The sequence below is a fragment of the Leopardus geoffroyi genome, chromosome E1, assembly GCF_018350155.1.
Source record: "Leopardus geoffroyi isolate Oge1 chromosome E1, O.geoffroyi_Oge1_pat1.0, whole genome shotgun sequence".
NCBI lineage: Eukaryota > Metazoa > Chordata > Mammalia > Carnivora > Felidae > Leopardus > Leopardus geoffroyi.
Genome location: NC_059330.1, coordinates 16,504,104 through 16,527,171, shown reverse-complemented (window position 1 = coordinate 16,527,171; position 23,068 = coordinate 16,504,104). Strand labels below are relative to the sequence as shown.

The following is a 23,068-nucleotide window of genomic DNA, read 5'->3' as shown; positions in this document are numbered from 1 at the left end:
CTCAGTGAAATACATAGTCTTCAGCCAATTCCGAGGCTGGACCTAGCAGAAGCCAGTGAGGATCAGCGTAGACTGGGAAGGATCATCTATTCCATACAGAAGCTGAAGCAGGGAAGCCCTGAACTATCTTGCTGTTTTCTATTTTGAAGAACATGGGTCACCTGGCTGCTTTCCTTTGTTGCTAAAGAAACTCTTAGATCAAATAAGCCACTTACTCTCATTTAGCAAAGTGTTTTATTCAAAAGCTTCTCAGCACCATCTAGTTGTCAGAAAGAATGGTATCACTTTTTCCTGCCCACCCAACTCCCAATTCCAGAGGCAGAAGGTAAGCCATTTGGCCAAGCTCCCCTTAATGATTAGAATTCAGATCATGATATGGTTTTGGCTGTTTTCACACTCCTCTTTTTCTCTAAGCCTCTACTTAACCCTGACTTGAGTAGAGCTGTGCCCCCCCCCCCCCCCCCCCCCCACAATTCCAAACAACAGGAAGGAATCATGTCAGATCTGATCAACCTCCCATTCCTGGGCTATTAGAGGCATATAAAATTACCTTGAAAAAACCTGAATTCAGTGACTGCCATCTAGGAGGGACAGTGATACTGTCAGGCAGCATGCAGTTTGAAAGCTCAAATCTTAGGACAACCCTCCCCCAACTCTACTCTAGAAACACAGAGCATCAGGTCCATTTTCTCTCCATATTCTACAATTGCTCATCCTCTCCTGTCTTATTAAAACAGACACTAAACCAAACCTTTTTGACAGACTTAAGACACACAATTACATCTGATTAAAATGCTAAGAGATCCTGAGCTGTTGGAGATGAGGAGAGTACAGAGTGTGACCTGATCTTTCCCTTTAAGAATATTTTGTTTCATCATAAAGCACACTTCTCCAAGAGGTTCCTGGAAGAGCAATCCAAGTATCTGACTGTGTCCTGTGGGAACCCGTGTAACTTTGGCTTCAGTCCCTGGGTCTGTCCTTTGTAGCCACTTCAGGTCCCATGGGAGGAGGAAAGAGCTGCAGGCAGCATCACTTGGCCAAAGCCCCCATGGGGTCCCACGCTGGCAGGACAATGGGTTCCTGCTCTAACACAGCTAGCACCTCTTCAGGGACATGCTTCCTGTCCACAACCACTTCGTAGACATATTCAGAGAACCATTCATCTGTCATGCACAGGTAACCTGGAGAAAAGAACAAAAGCCTCATGAATCCAGAGGGCAAGGGGAAAAGAGCAGAAACCCCACAGGCACTATAAAGAAGTTTGCTACAAAACTAGTATTTGCACATGTTTTTCAGCTTTCTCATCTATAACCTCACTTAATCTAAGTCTTATGAACTATTCTGTGAAGCAGACAGGCCAGGCAAGGCTATAGTTTTATCAGTTAGAAAACTGGGGCTCAGAGTAACTAAGTGACACGTCCCAGTCACACAGGTGAGGTTCAGACCTGGGCCTTAAACCTAAGACTGTTACCAGATCCCATGCTGTTCCATTGCCCAGGCCGTCAGGGCTAAAGAGAGCATGACCCTGAAAGACAGGTGGAAACGCTTCTTGTTCATACAGCCACACCACGGGGATTAATCTCCATCTAGGGTCAGAAGGGCAAGCACACAGGGTCCATTCTTACCTACCTTCTCACCATCACTGGCTGTTCTCCTACCTTTCTCGCTACTGTAAATTCCTACAACTAGCTAAGCTGGAGAGCTGAGAGGAGACCCGAGGGGGCCATGTCGTCATTCCCAGGAGCCTCCTTTAGCAGATGATACTGTATAGGTCAAATGATAACAGTCTTTGCTGGCCTCGTGGGAAATCTGATGTGAGATCAGGTAGAACTGGAAGACTGAGAGAGCATCCTGACCTCTCTTCCTCAGGAAGGCCCAAGCGTTTCTGGACCTCCAGTGGGCAGACTGGAGACCGGCACAGCTGTACCGGCACCCAGGCGGGGAGCTCAGCTGAGAGAAAACATGGCGTCATCAGCTATCCAGCCATCTTAGAAATCTGCCCTTTCCCATTGGGAAGATTAACCCATATCTTGGGCTCCACTGGAATGAAACAAATTCCCCTTCAGGAACGTATTCCAACAAACTTAAACAGCAGGAAAACTGCTTCACTTGAGTCACTGATAATATAAAGAGCAAAATTAAAGCGAGAGACTACAGTGTGTGTATTTGAAACAAGAATCGGCCAAGGAGAGAGCAGAGAGCACAGAACTGTGAATATACACAGGGGTCCTGCTCCTCCCATGCAAGGACTCACAGGGACTAGCGATCATCTTCGTCATCATCACTATCGTCACCATCGCCCATCTTCCCACGGCACCTGTTCTATACCAGACACTTGAGCCATTTTTCTCTCAAAGTGTTTGTGCAAATCTATATGCTGTATCCTTTCTCACTACAAAGAACCAAGAGAAGTAAAGCAGATGTAGGTATTTCTCTCAAGGCGGTCCTCTGGTGTGGCAGTTATCAAACTTCTCAGCCCTGGACACAAACTGTATGTATTCTCTTAACATTATTGAGGACTGTGAAAAGTTGTTTATGTGGGTAATACCTACTGATACCTACCGTATTTGAAATTAAAACCTTAAGTTAAAAATACTAATTCATAAGAATCAAAAAACATGAATGTAAATAACATATTTTTAGGAAAAAATAATTATATTCTCCAAAACAAACTAAACTTCAGTTAGAAAAGTGGTTTTGTTTTACAATTTAATGTCTGGCTTCATGGAAGACAGACAAATTCTTGTATCTGCTTCTGTCTGCAATCTGTTGTTCTGGCTGAAGTAGAGGAAGTAAAATCTGGCCTTATACGGATAGGCTGCTGGAGAAGGGAAGACCCTGCAACCTCCCTCAAAGGGAGGTTGACAACTTTGACAACTGCTGCTCTAAATGCCAGACTGATTTAAGTAATTAAAATGCAACATGAAGGTAAGCTAAATGGTGCAACAGAGGACATTATCTGACATAAAACCACAACTATTTTGGTGAGGTCATCCTGTGCCCAATTCTCCTCTTCACCTCTGACAGAAGCCAAAGACAGCTCGCTCTGATGTGGCACAGGGTATCTGTTCTCATAAGAAAACACCCCAGAGAAGTGCCCAAGGGCTCGTTCCAAGTCACGTGAGGGAACACATCTTTGTCCGCGGATGCAAGCCTCCTGATCCGGCTCTCTTCTTCTCGGCAGGGGAGACAGGAGAGGGGAACACAGACAAACGCTGTAGCCTGTGCTGTTTCTGGTTTCTGTCTTAATTATATTCTCCAAAGGCCCTGCTTTGCTTGCGTCAGCCAGTCAAGGACCTGGCCCTTACTGTCACCTGCACCACTGCCAGTAAGTTCTATCAACGGATAGATAGTTCTATCAACTGACATCAACTCTCAACTTGGTCAGCTGAAGGGCCAGTACTTGCTGCATACTAAGTAACTGCTTCCTGAGAAATTCATTATCTGCCCTCCCGAAAAAGGAGTTTTCAGTGGGCATGGAGACCAGACTACTGCATACCACACCATTTGAGACATCAGTCATCCTCCCGCCCCCACATAATGCAGGCTAAATCAATCCCTAGCATAGCTCTGGACAGTGAGGCAGGTGAAGGACAGGGGCAGATTCATGTAATAAAGTTCTGTGTCCTTATGACAATACTATCTCACACAATCAAATGAGTCTTCAAAGAATGCACAGAGAAAATGGACAATAAGTACATCTACACTATCTTGTTCCAAAAGCAGATCAGATTAAGTCCTCACAAATTAAAACTCCTATCAATTGCAATCCACCCTTTTAGGACCTGCCTGATTAGTCTCTCTCCTCAGGATATGAATTCTCTGGGGGCCTACAAAAACCTCACAGTCTAGGTGGCCTCCAAGTAATTGCACCCTGAGTAGATAATGAACTTGGGGCTGCTCTAACTGTTGTATACTGTGTGTCTTGGGAGTTTGAGATTAGGATCAGTATGTCTGAAACCCAAGTGAGTGCTGTGTAAGGAAGCAGCAAAGTACCCGTTCAGGCAGGTTTAAAGTGGCCATTTTGACTTGAACAAAGTTGCAGCTTCTAGCCCTTAAGCACTTCGGCAACTAGAACAGGCGTTCCCCAGGGAAAACGGAACAGAAAAATCTGCAACAAGGATCCCAAGGTTATATTTTGGGAAACAGGTAAATAGATAAAGTCAGCTTTAGGAACGAAGGTGAAATTAAATTTTGCTTAAACTTTAAAGTGGTTGTTTATATGCAGTGAGAAAGAAATAAAATAAGTTAGTCCCTCAAAAAAACTGGCAATGTTTCTGTATTTGTTAAGAAAAAGGGTAGTGTTGGTCTGTAAAGAGAAAAACGGTGTCTGTTGATACAGCTCTAGACGGATTAGGCGAGATTCACTCAGAAACAGAAGAGGTGTGAATAGGTTAGTTGAAGGGAAAGAAGATCTTTACCTGAGAAAACAGTTTTCTGAAATTCTACCAGAAATCTAACATTTAACCTCTCAGACTTGATTAAGGGGATAAATACACCATCATTCATGATTAGGTCAATTTTCTATCTTGCGCTGTCTTTGGTCTACGAGGTACTTCACCTCACTAACAAATGATTTGTGGTTAACATGGGGTGGGTTTTTTAGGGCTATTTTTGAAAAGAATGTGACAAAATCAAGTTTCTGTTCTGCTCTGATGGATGTGTCTGGCAGCATGGACCTAAGGAGGCTGGACTGTCAAGGCCTCATTAAATCACTGCCAATCTTTCACCTGATGGTGATAATGCAAGGTTGAAGAAAGCCTCCGAGAAAGGAAAGCAAAACCTCACTGTCTAACTTCCTAATAGTGAGAAACAGCTTCATGGAACATAGCCAGTCATTTAAAATGAAGTTGCAAAGGCTATGTAGCAACATGGGAAATATTTAAGTGATAAAAGTAAAGTATATTAAAAATGATATACCCTATATAATTACAACCATGTTACAAATCCAGATAAACAGGTGAAAAAAACTTACAAAAAATAACAAAATGATAATTTTATACAACAGGGTAGGTGATTTTCCTATCAAAATTTCTGAATTCTTATATTGGTTTTTGACTTCAAATACTAAAGATTACCCAAATAATTAACACATATTAGAACAGATTTTGGAAGCATGGGAGGAGGAGGAACAACACAAGGAGGAAGAGGAAGAGGTGGATGAGGAGAAGAAGAGAATAAATTTAAAAACAGCCTACAATCCCACCACCTTGGGATAAGCCCTGTCCACGTTTTACATATAGCCTTTGATAGTTACTGCGGGTAGACTCTATACATTTAATAAAATGAGACATCATACACACTCTTTTACTACAAAGTACCACACGAGCTGTTTTCCAATGCATCTCTTTCCATATTGATTAAAAAAAAAATACATCTATCTACACCATAATTTTTAAGTGCTGAATTTGTATGAGTAAACCAATTATGATCAATCCCCTACTGTTGAAGTCTGGATTGTGTTTTCATGCTTAGAAACAACATTGCTATAAATATTTTTGCAACTAAATCTTTGTACACATCCTTAATTATTTAATTTTCTTATGTGTGTTTGCTTGCTATTTACAGTTTTCTTTTGTAAAGTGCCTGTCTGGCACCTCTGCCTATCTCACCTGGTGTGTTTGCCTTTTTCGTAGTGATCAGTAATAACACACTATATATTTATATATTATAATGGTGGCATACATTTTTTCCTATCATATAATTTTCACTCTAATTTAGTCTAGGATGCTTTCTAGTCAACTAAAAGTTTTTATTTTCATGAAATCGAATTTATTAATCTTTTCCTTTATGATTTCTAACTTTGGTGCTATGCTTAATAAACCTTTTTCTACTATTACAATAAAAAATAAGAGAAAAAAAGAACGATGAATGGTAAGAAAACATTGTAAGCATAGTCTAAATGAAAACCCACCACTCACTAAGGCCTTAGCACAGTCTAGTCTCCAATTAGGAACATACACAATTTCAACAGATAATTAAATGGTGATAATCTGTCAACCACTTTTGTTGGGTACCCACCGTATAAAGCCGTCGTAATACCTTACATTTCTATTGAGTGTGTTGCAAATGTGCAAAATGACACAATCCCTTGAAATGGAATTTGGCAATATCTAGACAAATATCAAATGCATTCACTGCATTCACTAATGCCATTTCTGGGACTTTATCCCACAGACACACAATACTTGCATGAACATAGTATGTATTTACGCACAATAACTAATACTTTTTTAGCACTTACTATATGCCAAGCACTGCTCTAAGCATTGTGCATATACTAACTCACTGCAATACTATTTGTAATAGCAAAAAAACTGGAAGTACCCCAAGTTCCATTAGTAAGGGAACTGACTGAATAAACTATGGTACATTCAGACAATGGAAAATAATGAAGCTGTCTCGATATGGAAACATACTGATATGAAATGCCTCCAAGACATGCTGTTTAGAGGAGTGAGAGCAAGAGGCAGAGCAGGGTAATACGGCGTGTTACCTCTGCTGCACTAAACCACACTGCAAACATACAACGAAACTAACAGAAATGGTAACCTGAAAGAAGGGAAGGGGAAGGGAATGGAGAGGGACAGAAATGGAAAAAAAGCCTTCTCTTTATATGCTTTCTGGTAATTTGATTTTGGAACAATGTGATTTTATCATTTGCCAAAAGAATTACACTTTCAAAAGCAAAACAAAACAAAGGCATATGCATAAATCTGTAGGAAGCTTCACTTCACAATGCAGTTTCACATCCACTGCCCTTGTTTTGATTTTAATCCTACAACAATGCTACAAGGCAGGAAGGGTTGGTATGAATTGTCTAAAGTCGTGTAGCCAGTAAGTAAAGCCCGCATTCAAACCTCCGTCTTCAAATTCAGAGTCTTTTCCATGAGGTTCAGCTTCCTTCTAGAGAGTGCTCAGAGGCTAGGTAGTTATGGCTTAGGCAACAAATAACAGCACGTAATCTAGTTCAGGCAACTGAACTTCACCTGCTCACACATTCCACATCAGCAGTCATGTGCCCAGTTTTTGTGAGGTTTGCTTATAAGGTATTTTGTATCTTTAAATCAGAGATGCCACGTGTTCCAAGGGCATGCATTGAGAAGACAGAGAACAGGTTGGGGTGGATGTTTCAAAAACAAAAGAGAGAGAGAGAGAGAGAGAGAGAGAGAGAGAGAAAGAAAGGGAACCGCAAGTGCCATTTATGAGACAAATATTGGACACTGATATGAAAAGAGGCTTCTTTTCCCTCCAGAGTTAACACAAAAGTTTGGCTATACGGTGAGTTTGGCTATTCAATTTCCTGAACCTTTCACTGATAAGAGAAAGAATACTCTTATAGCTTGGTATTACCTGTGGCTTTTTTTTTTTTTTTTTTTTTTTTTTTCCTTTCCAGAAACAAAAGCTAGAGAACTTACAGAGTGAAAAATATGGTAGGGAAAGAGGGCTGTTTTGGCTTGTGGGTTGTGTTTCTTTAAACCATCAAATCACAACCAAATTTCGTTATAGCAGAAGCACAGGCTACTGAAGAAGTGTCCTCTGCTAAGGAGTCCAGAAGAAGCCTGTCTACCTCAGGACTGAGGAGAAATGGCAACGTACCAACCAGTCTGATTTCTCCTTTTCCTGGACCCGTGAGCACGACCCAGGCGAGCCTGAGAGCACACACAATTCTGCCAGATCTTGAACGATGGACAGGAGAGGCAAGTACAGATTTAGGTGTCATCCAAGGGGCTATTTTCTCACTGAAACTCGATGACTTCTCTCTGACCCCAAAACTATCATGACTCCTGTTTCAGGCAAAGCTTGCTTTTCAATCTCGAAAGCTCACACTATTTCTTGGCCTCATTCCTCAGATGTGCTGAAGCACGCTCCACATGCCAAGACCCCTCCTCAGCTACCCTTTCTCTGGCTGGCCTCCCACTTCCTTTCCAAAAAAAGTTGCAACCCTAACACCTTTCTTCAGACTCCACTCACCCTTGAAGACTCACTAAGGAGCCTTCACAGTTCAGTCACTCACCAGCTACCTTACAGTTTACCCCTATAGTATGCTGCACTTCATCCCTATAATTAAAAACTACATGTGCGGCAAGATTTACAACCTCAATCGTCCCAGCTTCAATCCTCCTGCCCTCTCACTGCACCTAGCATTTGAAGGGATTAGTCCTGCTGATGTGGCAGAACAGCATCCCCATCCCTCGTACAGTTTCCAAAACCTGCTTAAACGCCTTTTCCCTGGACGCATCTTCTGACTGCTCTGCCGCAGCACGATTTACCACCACGTTCTCCCGGATGCCATCTAGTCCCTTGACTCCTTGCTAACCCCTCACCCACCTCAGCTTCAGTGTCTTCCTCCTGTCTCCTCTTTGTGGGGGCCCTCCCCAGTTCCCATTTCCCCGTCACCTGCCCCTCTTGGAGAAATCATCTCCTTTTCCTTTTCTGGGTCTACTTATCCTATATCTTACAGTCTGAGGAGCACACCATGAGTGCCGCTTCTGTCACATCATGGCCCTCTTCAAATCCCCTTCCTGCATCCCCAATGAAGAAGTATAAATTCCTTGGTGGGCCAGACATTCACTCCACCGTGGTGTGCGCACGGTTCCCTGCACCCCATCAATAAATGTGAGGTGATGCTCCTGCTAATGGTTTTTCCACAGCACTAGGTTTATTCACCTCCACTGCTTTCTCTCACGAAACTAAGCCCACAAGATGAGTTACTCATCCGGTAAACTGGTGATGTAGCACGATGGTTGCACTACAGTCCTGAATTCTTAAGAGGTCTGAAACTGGAAGCGAGGGCAGGTTAAACAGCTCTCCTCTAGAAGAGAAAGTTTAAGGGGCCTTCTTCTTGTTCTGCCTTCATTTGTCCATAGGTAATACTAGCGACAGTCACAATGACAGCTAATATTCCGAACACTTCTTATATGCCTGGTACAGTTGTCGCGACAACCCGAGGTAGGTATGGTTATTATCCCTCCTTTATAGATGAGAAGCATAAGGCTTAGGTAGGATAAATACCATGACCAAGGTTATACCGCCAATAGGTGGGACTGCCAGGACCTGGGCGGTCTGGCTCTGGGTTCTGTGCTTCACCTTTATCCTTCTGAAACTAATGCAAATACATCTTGGAGACGATCAGGTGAAAACAGTAGAAAGCAAACACATGGCACAAAACTCTAAGATGAATATGAGGATATTTGTCCCTGAAACTTATGCCTGGTTACAGGTCAAGAGGAGCCACTGTCCTATAGTTTGTCCCCTCTCACAAACGGTAGCCCTTCTTAGTCATACACTTTGATAAGGAAGCAGCGGTTGATCCGAGATCACAAGCTTCCTTTGTTTCACTCACTCACATGTACTATTTTTTAGCCCAAGTCATGCAGCCTCTTTGGTTAATAAAGATAGAGGATGAGAAGTCCCTTTGAAAGAACTCTGATACTTGGTAACAGCAGCACTTTTCCCAAGCTAGAAGAGACACGAAAACCCTGCAGTGCAATAACAAATTTTTATCTTGCCCCCTTCCAGAAAGTCAGAAGCCTCTGTTTTTAGCTCATATAATTTTCTCATTTCAGTATATTCAGCTCAATATTATCTATAATTTACATTACTTGTGCCAGAAATACAAAACTGAATTTCAAATAGGTCTGCAAATAACAGGTTACCTTTTATAGGTAATAAACATTTTTAGGGAAGCTGCCTCTGTCAAACTAAGAAATCTGAGTCCGAATTCTATCTCTGACACAGTGCAATCCAAGTAAATCAAAACCTCTCAACAAGTTTGTTTTTTCACATAAAACATGGGCATAATCACCCATACTCCTATCCTGAGTTACTCTACCTTGATACCAGGAGGAAAAATAAATACAAACGCATCAGCAAATTTTGAATTCTTATGAAGCAAAATGCTATGAGCTATATATACTGAGTACCTCTGACAGAAATACAGAATACCCATTAAACTCTTCAGAGTTATGTAACAGCATACAGTTTGAAAAATGCTTTCATACATTATTTCATTTGATGGGTATATACAAACTGTAGGACATCATAAGGAAACAGAAATTACATGTTACTGATAGAGGAATGGGAAACCGTAAGGACTTAAATTACTTTCCAGGATCTACAATCAAGAAAGTAGTCACTGTCTCTCCTGGTTCCACAATATGATATTAGATGAAGGATATGAGGACTTTTTTTTGCCTAGCTTTGGACACACTGTCTCCAAAATCATATGGGATAGTTTGGCTGGTGAGGCTGGTTTTCCGGAAGTAGGAGAAGTCCAGATATAATCTGAATCAGCCACATAAATTTCTTTCTAGTGTAATCTCTAATATGTCGAAGTCTCTTTAATTGAAATCACCAAGAGACTCTCTTTTAGGAGAAAGTCTGAAAATTCCATTAAAATGAAATCAGGAACAGAGAGGCTACTTGTAAGAAAAGATGAAGAATATAAGTTAAAAACAAATTCAAATGTTAATGTATCTGAAAGGCACAACAGGAATTTGAAAAATGAAAAACTAATCTTGGTTCAAAATGAAAACTAGGAGAGACAAAATTTAAAAAAAAATTTTTTTTTAACGTTTATTTATTATTGAGAGACAGAGAGAGACAGAGCATGAGCATGGGAGGGGCAGAGAGAGGGGGAGAACCAGAATCCAAAGCAGGCTCCAGGCTCCGAGCTGTCAGCACAGAGCCCAATGAGGGGCTCAAAGCCACAAACTGAGATTATGACCTGAGCCAAAGTCAGACGCTTAACCGACTGAGCCACCCAGGCGCCCGAGGAGAGACAAAATTTTTAAAAGAAATATTTTCTTTCAGTGACCATTGCAGGATGAAAATAATATTCTCCCGGGGCGCCTGGGTGGCTCGGTCGGTTAAGCGTCTGACTTCGGCTCAGGTCATGATCTCATGGTCCGTGAGTTCAAGCCCCACGTCGGGCTCTGTACTGACAGCTCAGAGCCTGGAGCCTGTTTCAGATTCTGTGTCTCCCTCTCTCTCTGCCCCTCCCCTGTTCATGCTCTGTCTCTCTGTCTCAAAAATAAATAAACGTTAAAAAAAAAAAATTAAAAAAAAAATAATATTCTCCCTACCCTCACTTAAAGACTGTGTTATTTAGTATATTGAGAAACTAAATAATAAGAACTATGTTATGACAACTCCATGTTCAGAGCTCTGCTGTATCAGATTTTAAAACTAGAATACCATCTCATGACTAAGTGAACGCATTGGAGAAGTAAAGTTCCATAATAAGACTGATTCCTTAGGAGGAACATCCAAGAATTCAATTTATTGATGATCAGAAACACCTTGTTATATGCATGACAGAATGCCAGTAATTATTGAAGCTGGGTGATGGGCACGTGGAAGTTCCTTAGTACTATTCTGTTTACTTTATACGTGCTTAAAATTATCCATGATAAAAAAAATAAGAAAAACAAACACATTATAAAGCAGCATGGACAAAATAATTCTGGGAAATTTGGGATATTTCCATAGTTTTTTACTTGCTCAACTCACAACGTGCTAAATTTGAACATAAAACTTCACAAGATACCCCACCCCGCTCCCTTATTATTCACATTCCCAGCCATAAATGGTGCTCTAGGAGCCCAGTTTCCCGACATCAGCCATTTACACGATGTCTCCAATCCTTTATAGTTTTATATGTTCCCTCAACCACTAGTTTCCGATCACCAAAGATCATGCATTGTTCTGTTGTTCTGTTATTCCATGAGTGGAATAGAAGCTACAAGAACAGAGAAACTGAGAGGAAGTAGAGTTGAGTGGTTAAGAAAACTGGCTCTAGTGTCAGACTTTCTGGGTATAATTCTGGTTCTATCACTTATTATCTAGATGACCTGCAGGTTATTTTGGCTTGAAGAGTGTCCTCTTTTCAAGTGATTTTCTGACTAAGAGAAACACCAAAGGTTATTTCCTCTATTTTAAATTCTTAAATACTTTACAAACCATTTTACTCTAATAAGTCTACCAACTTCTCCAAATGGTAGGCAGTGTAACAAGTCCCAAGGTCTGTTCCCTTATCCAGTTGTGAAATTCATTTTTTTTTTTTAAGATTTTAATTTTTTTAAGTAAACGCTATACTCAACATGGGGCTTGAACTCACAACCTTAAGATCAAGAGTCACATGCTCTACCGACTGAGCCAGCTAGGCACGCCCCCCCCGCCCCGCCCTTTTCTGATTCGACCCATAAACGTACAAAACACACAGCTAAGTATTTTAAGAAGCAGGTGCAAAAAGAAAGCCTTGTTGGTAATACAACATGTTAGATATGCATCCAATTTTCAGTCCAGCTGACTAAGACTACTGGAATTCACCAACATGAAGTAACCCAATGAGCCCAGTAAGACAATTTCTCTTTTTATATCTCTTGTGGTCAGAAAGTACTTTTGTTCACTTGGGGAAACAGGACCAATGGGGAAGACCAAAGCCAGGACTGAGGAGAGGGCAAGGGCAGCATGCCTAAGTATCTCTGCTCTGTTTACATCTGGCTTGTATTATCAACACTGCTTTTTCAGAAACCATCAATCTTAACAGGCAGAAATCCCAAAGAGAATAATAACAAACTGTTAACAATGTTATCTACAGAAATAAAATCCCAGCATTGCTGTTTAAGGCTGTCATGTCTCCAGAGGGAGCACAAACAGAGCTTCTGCTTCACACATGCCAGCCAATGCCCACCAGGATGCCAGACAGGAGGGCCTCACTGGGGTAAACACATATTGCCAGCATAACAACATACTACGCACACTCTCCTAAGGTCAGGCCAAGTATGCTAATGAAGTTAGATTTATGTTTTCTTTCCTTCCTTCCTGTTAAGTAAAAAAGAACATCACTAAGAAACACATGAAAATAATTTATTTATTTTGGCTTTGAATGAACTATTCCTTATTCCCCACTCCTCAATTTCTTAGCTTTTAGTTCTCCACTGAAATGCTTTGCTCTGCATAATCTCAGGCATTTTAGTTATTCAAGAACAACAACAAAAAAGTTAGTTTAATCTTAACTAGATAGCTGAAGATTTCACCAAGGATTACAGGCAGATCACAAGGATCAAGACCTCAGTTCTCTCAACATAATGGAATAAGTTAGCAAAAATAAAACTTTTATTGAGTAAGTAAAGAGGTATAGTTGAACGGGAAAAAAATAATAGTGGCCCAGAATCCTCTTTAAGAGTATTTAGGTCCAAAGTAATAAAGGCAATAACTCACACTACACAAAAAGAGCACTTGTCTGACTTTATGTGTTTATTCTCTCTTAAATGGATACTACCATGTAGTGTAAACCCTGAGAGGTTTTTGTTGTTGTTGTTGTTGTTGTTGTTGTTGTTTTGTAATGCAAGTGCCTGACTTAGGCTTTGATTGCAATGGCATCCACTGCCAAGATGTTTATCTCAAATAAACACATTGTCAGCCACATGACTAGAGAAAGAGCCAGGCCACCTCCCCCAACTGAGGCTCCTTTGTTTTAGAAATCCTAGTTGATTTCAATAACTGACCATTTAGGCCACTTGCTTCTTCTCTTCCCACGCTTTAAGTTCCTGCTCTTATGTTTTAAATTCACCAATAAACAGTGAGCCTGCAAAACCCTAGTTTCCCATCCTCAATTCTATTTAAAGCAGAACCTCAGGTATGTGCATGCTCTCTGTCTACCTGTGACCTCAATGTCTGGCCCCACATGAGCTGTGTAATTTCCAGGTTCTGTAAGCAATAAACTTTTACTTTTTCAAAGTTTCCTGATGGTTACCACTTAAGGGTATCCTGTAATCATAGCAGAAACCACAAGGGCGGTCAAGCCACGACACCGGCTATGGACAGGCTGAGACCAACAAAAAACACTACTATCTATAAATTGAGTGACTGTGACAGATGGAAAAACATCACAGAAGCAAGCCAACAGGTCCAGGCTCATCTAAACAAACCATAACTTTAGTCCACTTCCTAGACACTAACCATTATGGACACAAGCCCAATTACAAGGGACCAAATTAGACCAAAAATGAAACAGAAGCTACAGAGGTCCATCTGAAGCAGTATCTTATGTTGTAAAATGTTACAAATATCAAATCCTTCCAAATTAAGACAAGCTATTCCTCTGCATCCATTTCTTAACTACTACCAATTTGCAGATGTAACTGAATTATGAGTGTCCGTTACTTTCTGCTAGGTTTGTTAAGGTTTCTACTCCTCTCCACCTGATCCCTATGTGTATTTGTCTTAAAACAAAATTCATCATATAAGGAATCACCAATTTTAAAATATGCTGCACTTGGGGGGGGTACCCAGGTGGCTCAGTCGGTTAAGCGTCTAATTTTTGATTTCGGCTCAGGTCATGATCTTGCGGTTCATGGGTTTGAGCTCCGCATTGGGCTCTGCGCTGATGCTGATGGTATGGAGACTGTTTGGGATTCTGTCTCCCTCTCTCTCTGCCCCTCCTCTAATGTGCATGCTCTCTCTCTCTCTCAAAAATAAGCATTGAAATATATTATACTTTAATTCACACCAGTTAATTTAATTAATAAGTGCCCACAATCACAGAATAACAGCAGGGAGATATGCAACTATCTGATGATGAACTGCACTAACAGCCCTGGTATTTGTTTACATATAAACACCGAGCTGCTGAGTTTCACAGCAGATCCTGGGGATGGTTAGTCAAAATCTACCAATGATCCTATCACGGGGAGATGAAAAGACTTGGAATGACAAATTAAATGGCTTCCAGGTTTTGGCTGTCATGTATGGGCCCATGCTGCTGAATCACAGCACACTCAAGTTTAAAACTCAGGTTAACAGACTCTTCTAAGACAGTAGTTTGCAAATATAAATGACTGACGCCCCATCTGCTCACTTCCAAACCTCCACACCCTTTCTTCTCCATCTTTTACCCTTGGAAATCCTACGGCTCTGAAAAACATAGCTGGGAAATCACTATCTAAACATACAGGGAGGCAACAGGCAAAGAGCTGCTGAGATCTCTATTTTCTATTTCAATAAGGATGTTTCCGGCTGATTCCTGATTGGTGGGATGTATGCTGAAGTTTGATTCTAAGTGTTTGGGTTTCTACTGGATTTCCTACCTACTTCTTCTCAGTCTCCTAACTGGTCTAGTAAGCTGTGGTTATGGTGTTTTTCCTAACCAGAATCCACTGACTAATGTTAAGAATATGGGCTGTGGGGGGGCGCCTGGGTGGCTCAGTCGGTTAGACGTCCGACTTCAGCCCAGGTCACGATCTCGCGGTCCGTGAGTTCAAGCCCCGCGTCGGGCTCTGGGCTGATGGCTCAGAGCCTAGAGCCTGCTTCTGATTCTGTGTCTCCCTCTCTCTCTGCCCCTCCCCTGTTCATGCTCTGTCTCTCTCTGTCTCAAAAATAAATAAACGTTAAAAAAAAAAAATTTTTTTTTTTTTAAAAAGAATATGGGCTGTGGGAAAGAGTGGCTACAAAATGCCACCAGCACACACGTACAATACTCTATGGTGGTTTGAAACCCTAAAAATTCCAAAGCATAAAAACACCTTAGAAGGCTTTGATCTACTATGAAAAACTGTCTTGAAATATATGGTCTCAAAAATTTGCAAGGATATGCCCTGAACTGTTAGTCAATGGTGATCTCTGGCTGATATCGCTATTAGAAATTTTTATTTTCTTCACATTGCTTATGTATCTATTTATTTTTCTCCAACTCATATTACCTATTACCTGTTAGCTTTTAGCCTAATTATTATAATATCCTTATGACTTCTGCCTGGGTTTTGATCTGTCAGAATAGAGCAGTTCTAAACGGTAACCAGAGCGCTCCTCTGCTCTTTGGACTTCTAAGGACCCTCCAATAAATGCCTAAAGTTTCTTGCCAATCCTATTCTCCCACTCAGAAGGCTTTAACTTTCTAGAGAGCGCAGTAGGTGAAAATACACCAAATAGCATTTGGTCATTGGTCAAGTGATTCTGGTACAAGATCTAGAAGGGTCAGCATGGTTTAGAATGAATGCTAGCACATATTGGTATCAGAGATAAACTGTGGGTTCTGGCACACCATCCTGGTCACAGGGATCGTGGGGGCACACCAGATCCTTAGATTTTCCATAGAATAATCTAGCTAATAGACTAATTACTGAAAAATACTCCACACTAGTGCAGCTTTTTACTCATATGCCTTAGGAGGCAGAGTAGCACCGACTCCAGTCAACCTCGAGTTAGTATTATCAGATTAAGCTCACCTTTGTGGCCATGATCTTCACCCCATGAATTCTCCACTCTCCATTTCACAAATGTACCATCCTGATCATCCTGCAAAAAAGTAGATAACAGTGTATGGTCTGAAACTAGATCCCTCCTGCTGAGTTGTCACATAATTTTAGCTCTTCTTCAGCCACTTAGAAGAAACAGCCTTCTCTATACAGCCATGATCTACATGACCAGGGCCAAATATTCTCTACTATAACTAAAGGGATACTCTAATAGAAATGGGGTTTAACTCTCGAGGTAAAAATGCAATAAATCTAATAAATACTATTTTTTCCGTTACATTGTAGTCTATACTAAAAATAAGCATAATAAAATGCTCCTTGGCTGAAAATACAAAATATTAAATTACTAAAAGTGGTGAATACCATCTGAAGACGGGGACTCTTGCTTTTAATCAATTAGCATTCTTTGTAAAGGCTTCCCACTATATTGATTATAGAAATGATTCTAAGACCTAGTCAGAGTTTTAAAAAGAAAACAAATATATTTTCATCATACAGCCTAATTTTCTCCTTAGGGGAACCAAGTAATGATACTCTCCAAATGTGCACTTTTATTGATTCAGTTACACAAGTATTGAATTTAATACAATAGATTGAATGGCAAAGCAAAAGGACTATTTTCATAAAACAAAATCCAGATGGTTCTACTGTTCTCCCTCCTCTATCTTCATTAATAAAATAAACTCAATTATAATCTTCTTAAAGGAACAATGACACTTATCATGATAACCTTCATTTATAACCTTTACTATAGTGACACAGAAAGGGACAAGAGGAAGGCTCCATTTGGGAAAAGACTTTATTCTTTTATGTTTACCCAGGGCATATGCTGATGTCAAAACAACTTAAATCTTTGTAGCATGAGAAGAAGAGTTGGCTACTGCATTATCTCCTAATGATTTCATCTGTCAACTCCCACTTGCATATAACTGCAGGAGTCTCAGCTACATGGGATTTGACTCTACTCTTGGCAGTTTTCTTAGATCTCAGTAATTTTCAGTCTCAGAAATAGCCAAAAATCAAATCAACAAGTTTCAAACACCCTTATCTGTACTACCCCTGCATCGCAGCCCTAGGTACCTTCAAAACCACATAATTAAACTCTACATTCTGGGGCTCGCCTATTAGATGTGTGTTCTGGTTTTCTAACCCCCTCACTATAGAATATATTTATTTTCCTTTTAAATATCTGTATTAGATCTGTTAGAATCTGTATTACCTAGGGTCATTTATTACAATGAGTCTGCAAATGTTTCCTTTGCCAATGAATTCCTGCATGGCCTACATACAGCTGTTCTCTATGTCATCTACAAATATAGAATAATACCTGGACCTCCCTCATAGGGATTCCAAGAAATCAGCAACAAGAAAGAATATCCCAGAGTGTAGCTACTAGCGCTTATTTTTGTATAACCGTTCAAATGCAGTGCAAACTAGTTTTGGCAGTCAAACCCCAAATTGGAGGGAAGAGAGAAATCTCAATAGAAAATTCCAGTTATGATAATATAAATTCTGCTTTATACTATTAGCACATAAAGTAGCTCCATTTCCCTGAGGAAAAAGTGACATCTTAATAAACCATACCAATCAAAGAATGGAAGTTCCACAGAAAATGACATAGTATGTATGATTTTTATTTCTGAGAAAGTATGTATGATTCTTAGTTCTGAAAAACAGGAATATCACACAGATGGAAAATGATAAAAAGCTGAACCTCTCCTGGAAATTACAGGCTTTTTCATTTATTTTTGTCCTTTAATAATCCTCTAAAAAATTTAAAAATTTAATTTAAGGAGCTTCACTAAATCCACCTTTAGTTATAAATCCACTAAATTTTACAATATAGCAGTCCAAACATACAAATATGAACAACTCAATATTTTATTCTAAGTATTTTAGTATTTTATTTAATTTTGTATTTCATTCTATTTTTTATAGTATTTTATGAAAAGTTGCTTCTAATGTTTTGCTTCTAATGTCAAGGTAGTTATTCTGTGACTTTCCAGTGATTTGGCTACAAAAAGAACATTTCTGCTATGATGGTAAAGAATTAAAGTAGTTTGAAGCCTTTTTTTCCTTTGATCACTAGCACACGGGTAAAATATACACTTTATAGCCTAGAAATGGGTGAGCTTATTTGTGAAAGATAAAATTTCAGTTACTGTTTCCAACACTGTGTCCTAGAAATAGTGACACTACTTTTCACAGTATTTCATAGGAAATTCTAAATACTTTATATTTACATTTTCCTGAATAGCTGTGCATAAATCCAGTAATGGGCACAAAATCCTCAAATTACTGTTCCTGAAATTTTACTGCAGAAGAATCTGAATGACAAATGAAAAGAAGGTATGTCTAAAAACATAAGTCATCAAGATATGACCATAATTTAATTCCTTATAAATAGAAGTTATTTTATTTATAAGTTAATTCCTTATAAATAGAAGTTATCTTCTCCCCGAGGTTCTCTTGCTGATTTCTCTTCACACCAAGAACTTCCAAAGTCACAAAAAAGCTGTTCCTTCCCTACTCTCTTTGACCCAAATTCTGCTCCTCATGGAAAGTTCCTATTTTTATTACCTCTGAGCAGGCAGCCAAACCCCAAGTGACGCGAGTACAATGTTTTACTTGGAAGTTAACTTTTAACAGAAATCACATGAATCAAGCTCTCTTGGATAACAGTCTACAGGAGAATGTAGGTCCATCTGTGCAAACACTGCAGTAGGCATGCTGAGGGTCATACCTTCTCTGAGACAGCAGTGAAGGTCATGGCGTGGGTCATAAGTGACTCACCAAAAGTCAACCTCTCAGCTTTATTCATGTTCTTCAAGGAGACACCAAACACTAACTCATGATCATAGCTGTAAAAAGAATGGTAGTACAGAATAAAGACAGTACAATCAAGGGGGAAAACCGGCTTCGGGATTTAAAGGAATATAGAAGAAACTGAAGGGGCTCAACAGTTCCAAATAAATATGGGCTGTAGCATTTCAGAGAATACACATGCAGAATTCAGTCTCTCGATGGGATTCCATTCTCCATGTGTCACAAGAGTACTGAGAAAAATATGAAGTAATTAAACATATTACTTCAATATGTTGATATTAAAATATGAAGTAATTAAACATATTACTTCAATATGTTGATATAAACATTCCCCATATCAAAAAGCTGACAAGATGAGTTTGTAACGGTCATTTTGGCAAGAAAAACTGTAAAAAAAGCCTTTTTTTTTTTTTTAAGTGTTTGTTTATTTTTGAGAGAGTGCGAGCAGGGGAGGGGCAGAGAGAGAGGGAGTCAGAGGATCCGAAGTGGGCTCAGCACTGACAGCAGAGAGCCAGATGCGGGGCTCAAACCCACAAACCAGGAGATCATGAACCTGAGCATAAGTCAGATGCTCAACTGACTGAGCCACCCAGGAGCCCCTCCCCACCAAGAAGAAACAAAAAAACAAACTTTTGAAGTAACTTAAAAAAATAAAAAAGATCTCTTCTGAGCTGAATTCATTTAGATCACTGTTGATGGTGAAATTTAAATAAACAATGTCAAAAATATTGAAGAATATTGTCAAAGTTAAAAAAAAACATGAATTCTCTCTTTTAGCAGATTTCTTTCCTCTGTTGTTAACTGTCAGCTAATTTCTCAACTTTTTATAAGTAACAATAAGAAAGCATAAAGGGGTGTATTTTATAATAGTCAAGGAATTTTGTATGATTTAGTTAGCAAATGAATCTTCACTGTCATAAACAACCAGGAAAATGCTTTAAAGCATACATGGAAATTAGTCCTAGTTGTCATAAAGACAAAATACATAAGGCATCAAAGAGAAGTAGTTAAGGATGAAATAGTGAATAAGAAATCTAAAAAACCTTTCATTACATCTTAAATGCACTGAGCAGACTTACAGAGCAACTATTTTTAAAAATGCTTTTCTCATATAGGATGGCTTTTCAGGAACATGCAACAATTTCAACTTAGTATGAAGTATGATCTTGACTTCCCAGGTTAGAGCATGTATGTACGTGGAGGTTCTGCTATGAGTCCTCAAACTCTACAAGATGGAAAGAGAGAGATCCACCCTTGACCCTTAATCTTTGGGTGAACCTCAGCTGAGTCATTTCATACCAAGAGTACACTCCAATAGCAACAACCCACAAAGGATTTTTTATTTTAAATTTCTTGTACTCACACATTCATGTCACTGAGGCCCAGCTTGCCACTGAAGTGTTTTCCAACATCACAGCCGAACCACACAGCCTAGAAATGGAGAAAGAGGAAAAAAAGAAAGTCAACATAAATCCTATTTTCCTAATACACCAAATAACCGGAGGTTTTAACCCCAATGTGGAAGACACAGAAACAACACCAACCTCTCCATCTTTGATGGAGGCTGCAACCATCTTCTTCAAGAAGTCAATGGGCTGGTTGTTATATAGAGTTTTTCTCCCGCCAACCATATTGCTTAAGTAGTCCACTGTGTAAACTCTGTTGTACTTGTGCTGGGGCCGAGGGTCATTCACTAAACAAATCTATTGAGATCAATACCACGTTGATTAGAACATAAAACCAGGAATGTGAAACAAGACACACACACCTCTCCTCTAAGTTCGTATGTGGGCATCAAACTCATCACCTCTGCCTACAAGAAAAAAACATTACAAATACCTTGTGTTAAATAACAAAGAAAGAAAAAGTGAGTCATGTGAGAGAGATTCTTGCAGAATCCAGTTGCGGACACCCTTTGGGAGCTACATCTACTTGTTTTTCCTACTGGCAACAATTGCCCCAAAACTAATTCTGAAGAACTGTATGCACGGAGTATCAAGGCAAGATAGAGATGACATCTCTATAAGATCCCTGCTCTCAAGTTACAAGACAAGCTCAACTCCTGGCAATACAGCAACCAAGCTGGGATTCCACTGATAACGTCATTTGCTTATAAGAGGGTCAAGATACCAACAAAGTAAGAGGCTCTGGTCATCTTGCTAAATTGGTGGAGAAGACATGAAGAGAGCAGAAAAAACTAGGAGAGGACAGTGCTCCCTTCCACTAAAGGGTTCCTAATGAGCCCACAGTACAGAGGTGCTCTGAACCCACAGTGAGAAACACCTAATCTCCTTTTATGGTCTTGCACTTGAGATTGATTCTGGGCCCAAATCATGGAAGCATGTGCGAGTTAAACTGACTGCTGGCCTAAAGTTAGAAAAGTCTCTGAAGAGGAGCACTGAGGAAAGGTGACAGATCCTGAGATGATCAACTTTATAATTAAGTACATAAAATATGTCAGGGGAAGGGGGAAAAGTGTTTAGTGTCTTGTTTGATGATCGCATGTTAACCCAAGAATCTTATGCCCTTCCCTGTAGTCAACAGGTATCTGAAAGTAAACAGCCAGTGGCTGCCAGTGCCTGTCTCCAACCTTATTTTCCATATTGAAGAGTGGCTTGACATGTTCCCTGTAAAACTCCAATGGCGTTATGGGGCCAATCTTCTGATAATTTTTATCTTTGTCTCGATACTCCCAGGTAAATGTCTCTGGTGGATTACCCAAACAAATGCACACCACTCGGAATATCTGGAAGAAAGGAGGACAAATGAGCAATGGCTAGGGAAAAGTGTTACCTCGTCATCTTCTTCAAGCTTGGGAAACACAAGAAATCAGCAGTTTATTCAAGCCAGAAGTTTCACAGGAAATCTAGTACTTCCAAAAATTTGAAGGCTGATGTCTAGGACTTGAGATCATTCAACTTGTGAGTTCATAAACACTCTGAACAATACAATTCTGAAATGTTAGTAGTTAGTGCTTAGGATTTTCCCTGCAAATTATACTTCTTTAGCCAAGAAACCGCTCACCACTGATACCCAATAAGATCTGGGTTGCTACTCTGGTGATTATATTTTAAGTGACAAATAATGATGTATTTTATAAATGGATTTCCTTCCCTTTAGGCATCTAGGTTTTTCCATTGATTATGACAGGGATCTCCACTAACAGAAAAGGCATTAACTTTTCAGTTGGAGCTTGGATGATAATGCCTATTAAAAGTATTATTAGAACAAAAATAACTTCTAGTGGAAGGTACCATTTTTGGGGTCACGAGACCCTAACATATTTTCTAATGATGTCACACCTTTCAAGTTATCATTATAATCCAAGGATATATTTTGCATTATTTTCATCTTATAAAAAGATAAAAATAGAAGCATAAAGAAATATCTTGTATAAGGTCTGCTCTATCAAATTTGCTATATCTTTTTAAAAATATAACATAATCTCTACCCCACAGTTACCACCCTGATCCAATTTCATCAGTTATTATCTGCACTATTTGTACTACACGTTTGTATACTCCATTACACTCCAGAGAAATGAGTATTTATTGAATGTGCCTATTTTATGCTAGATACTAGGTATTTGCTAGGCTTTGTTAATTCTCATAACACTCTCTCAGGGTATAATTTCCCCTCTCTCTTTTTTTTCCCCCAAGAAATTGAGATTCGAAGAAATTAAGATCTACTTAAGGTCACATAGCCAATAAATGCCAGAACCATGGTCTGAACTAAGGTCATACGTTGTTTTTTTTTTTGTTTTTTGTTTTTTTTAAAAAGCTCTATGGGTACAGGGTTTAAGAAAAGGGAACATTTACTGAATGTCATGCTGTACTATAGTCTTTGAATACCACATCTCTAAATCTTCTAAACAAAAGTAGTATGTTATTTCCATTTTACAAATAGAGAAACCAATACTCAAGGGAAAACTAATAAGGGAAAACTTCAAGGGAAAACTAACAGAAAACTAATAAATGGCA

At 39.6% G+C, this 23,068-nt stretch overlaps 1 protein-coding gene across 2 annotated transcripts in view; it reads right to left on the bottom strand.

Moving 5' to 3' along the window:
* Positions 1-215: 215 nt before the first annotated feature.
* The window catches only part of BLMH (bleomycin hydrolase), a 45,610-nt gene continuing 22,757 nt past the window's right edge, over positions 216-23,068 (bottom strand). Inside the window, exons 7-12 of one of the 2 annotated variants that reach the window (XM_045487777.1) lie at positions 21,679-21,834; positions 20,633-20,791; positions 20,452-20,519; positions 19,006-19,123; positions 16,233-16,302; positions 216-1,181 (exon numbers count right to left, since the gene is read on the bottom strand). In XM_045487777.1, coding sequence (XP_045343733.1) covers positions 1,030-1,181; positions 16,233-16,302; positions 19,006-19,123; positions 20,452-20,519; positions 20,633-20,791; positions 21,679-21,834 — 723 coding nt within the window. In that variant the 3' untranslated portion in view covers positions 216-1,029. Of the gene's footprint in view, positions 1,182-16,232; positions 16,303-18,505; positions 18,590-19,005; positions 19,124-20,451; positions 20,520-20,632; positions 20,792-21,678; positions 21,835-23,068 lie in introns of those variants that run through there. The other variant, XR_006714785.1, reaches the window with a different exon arrangement.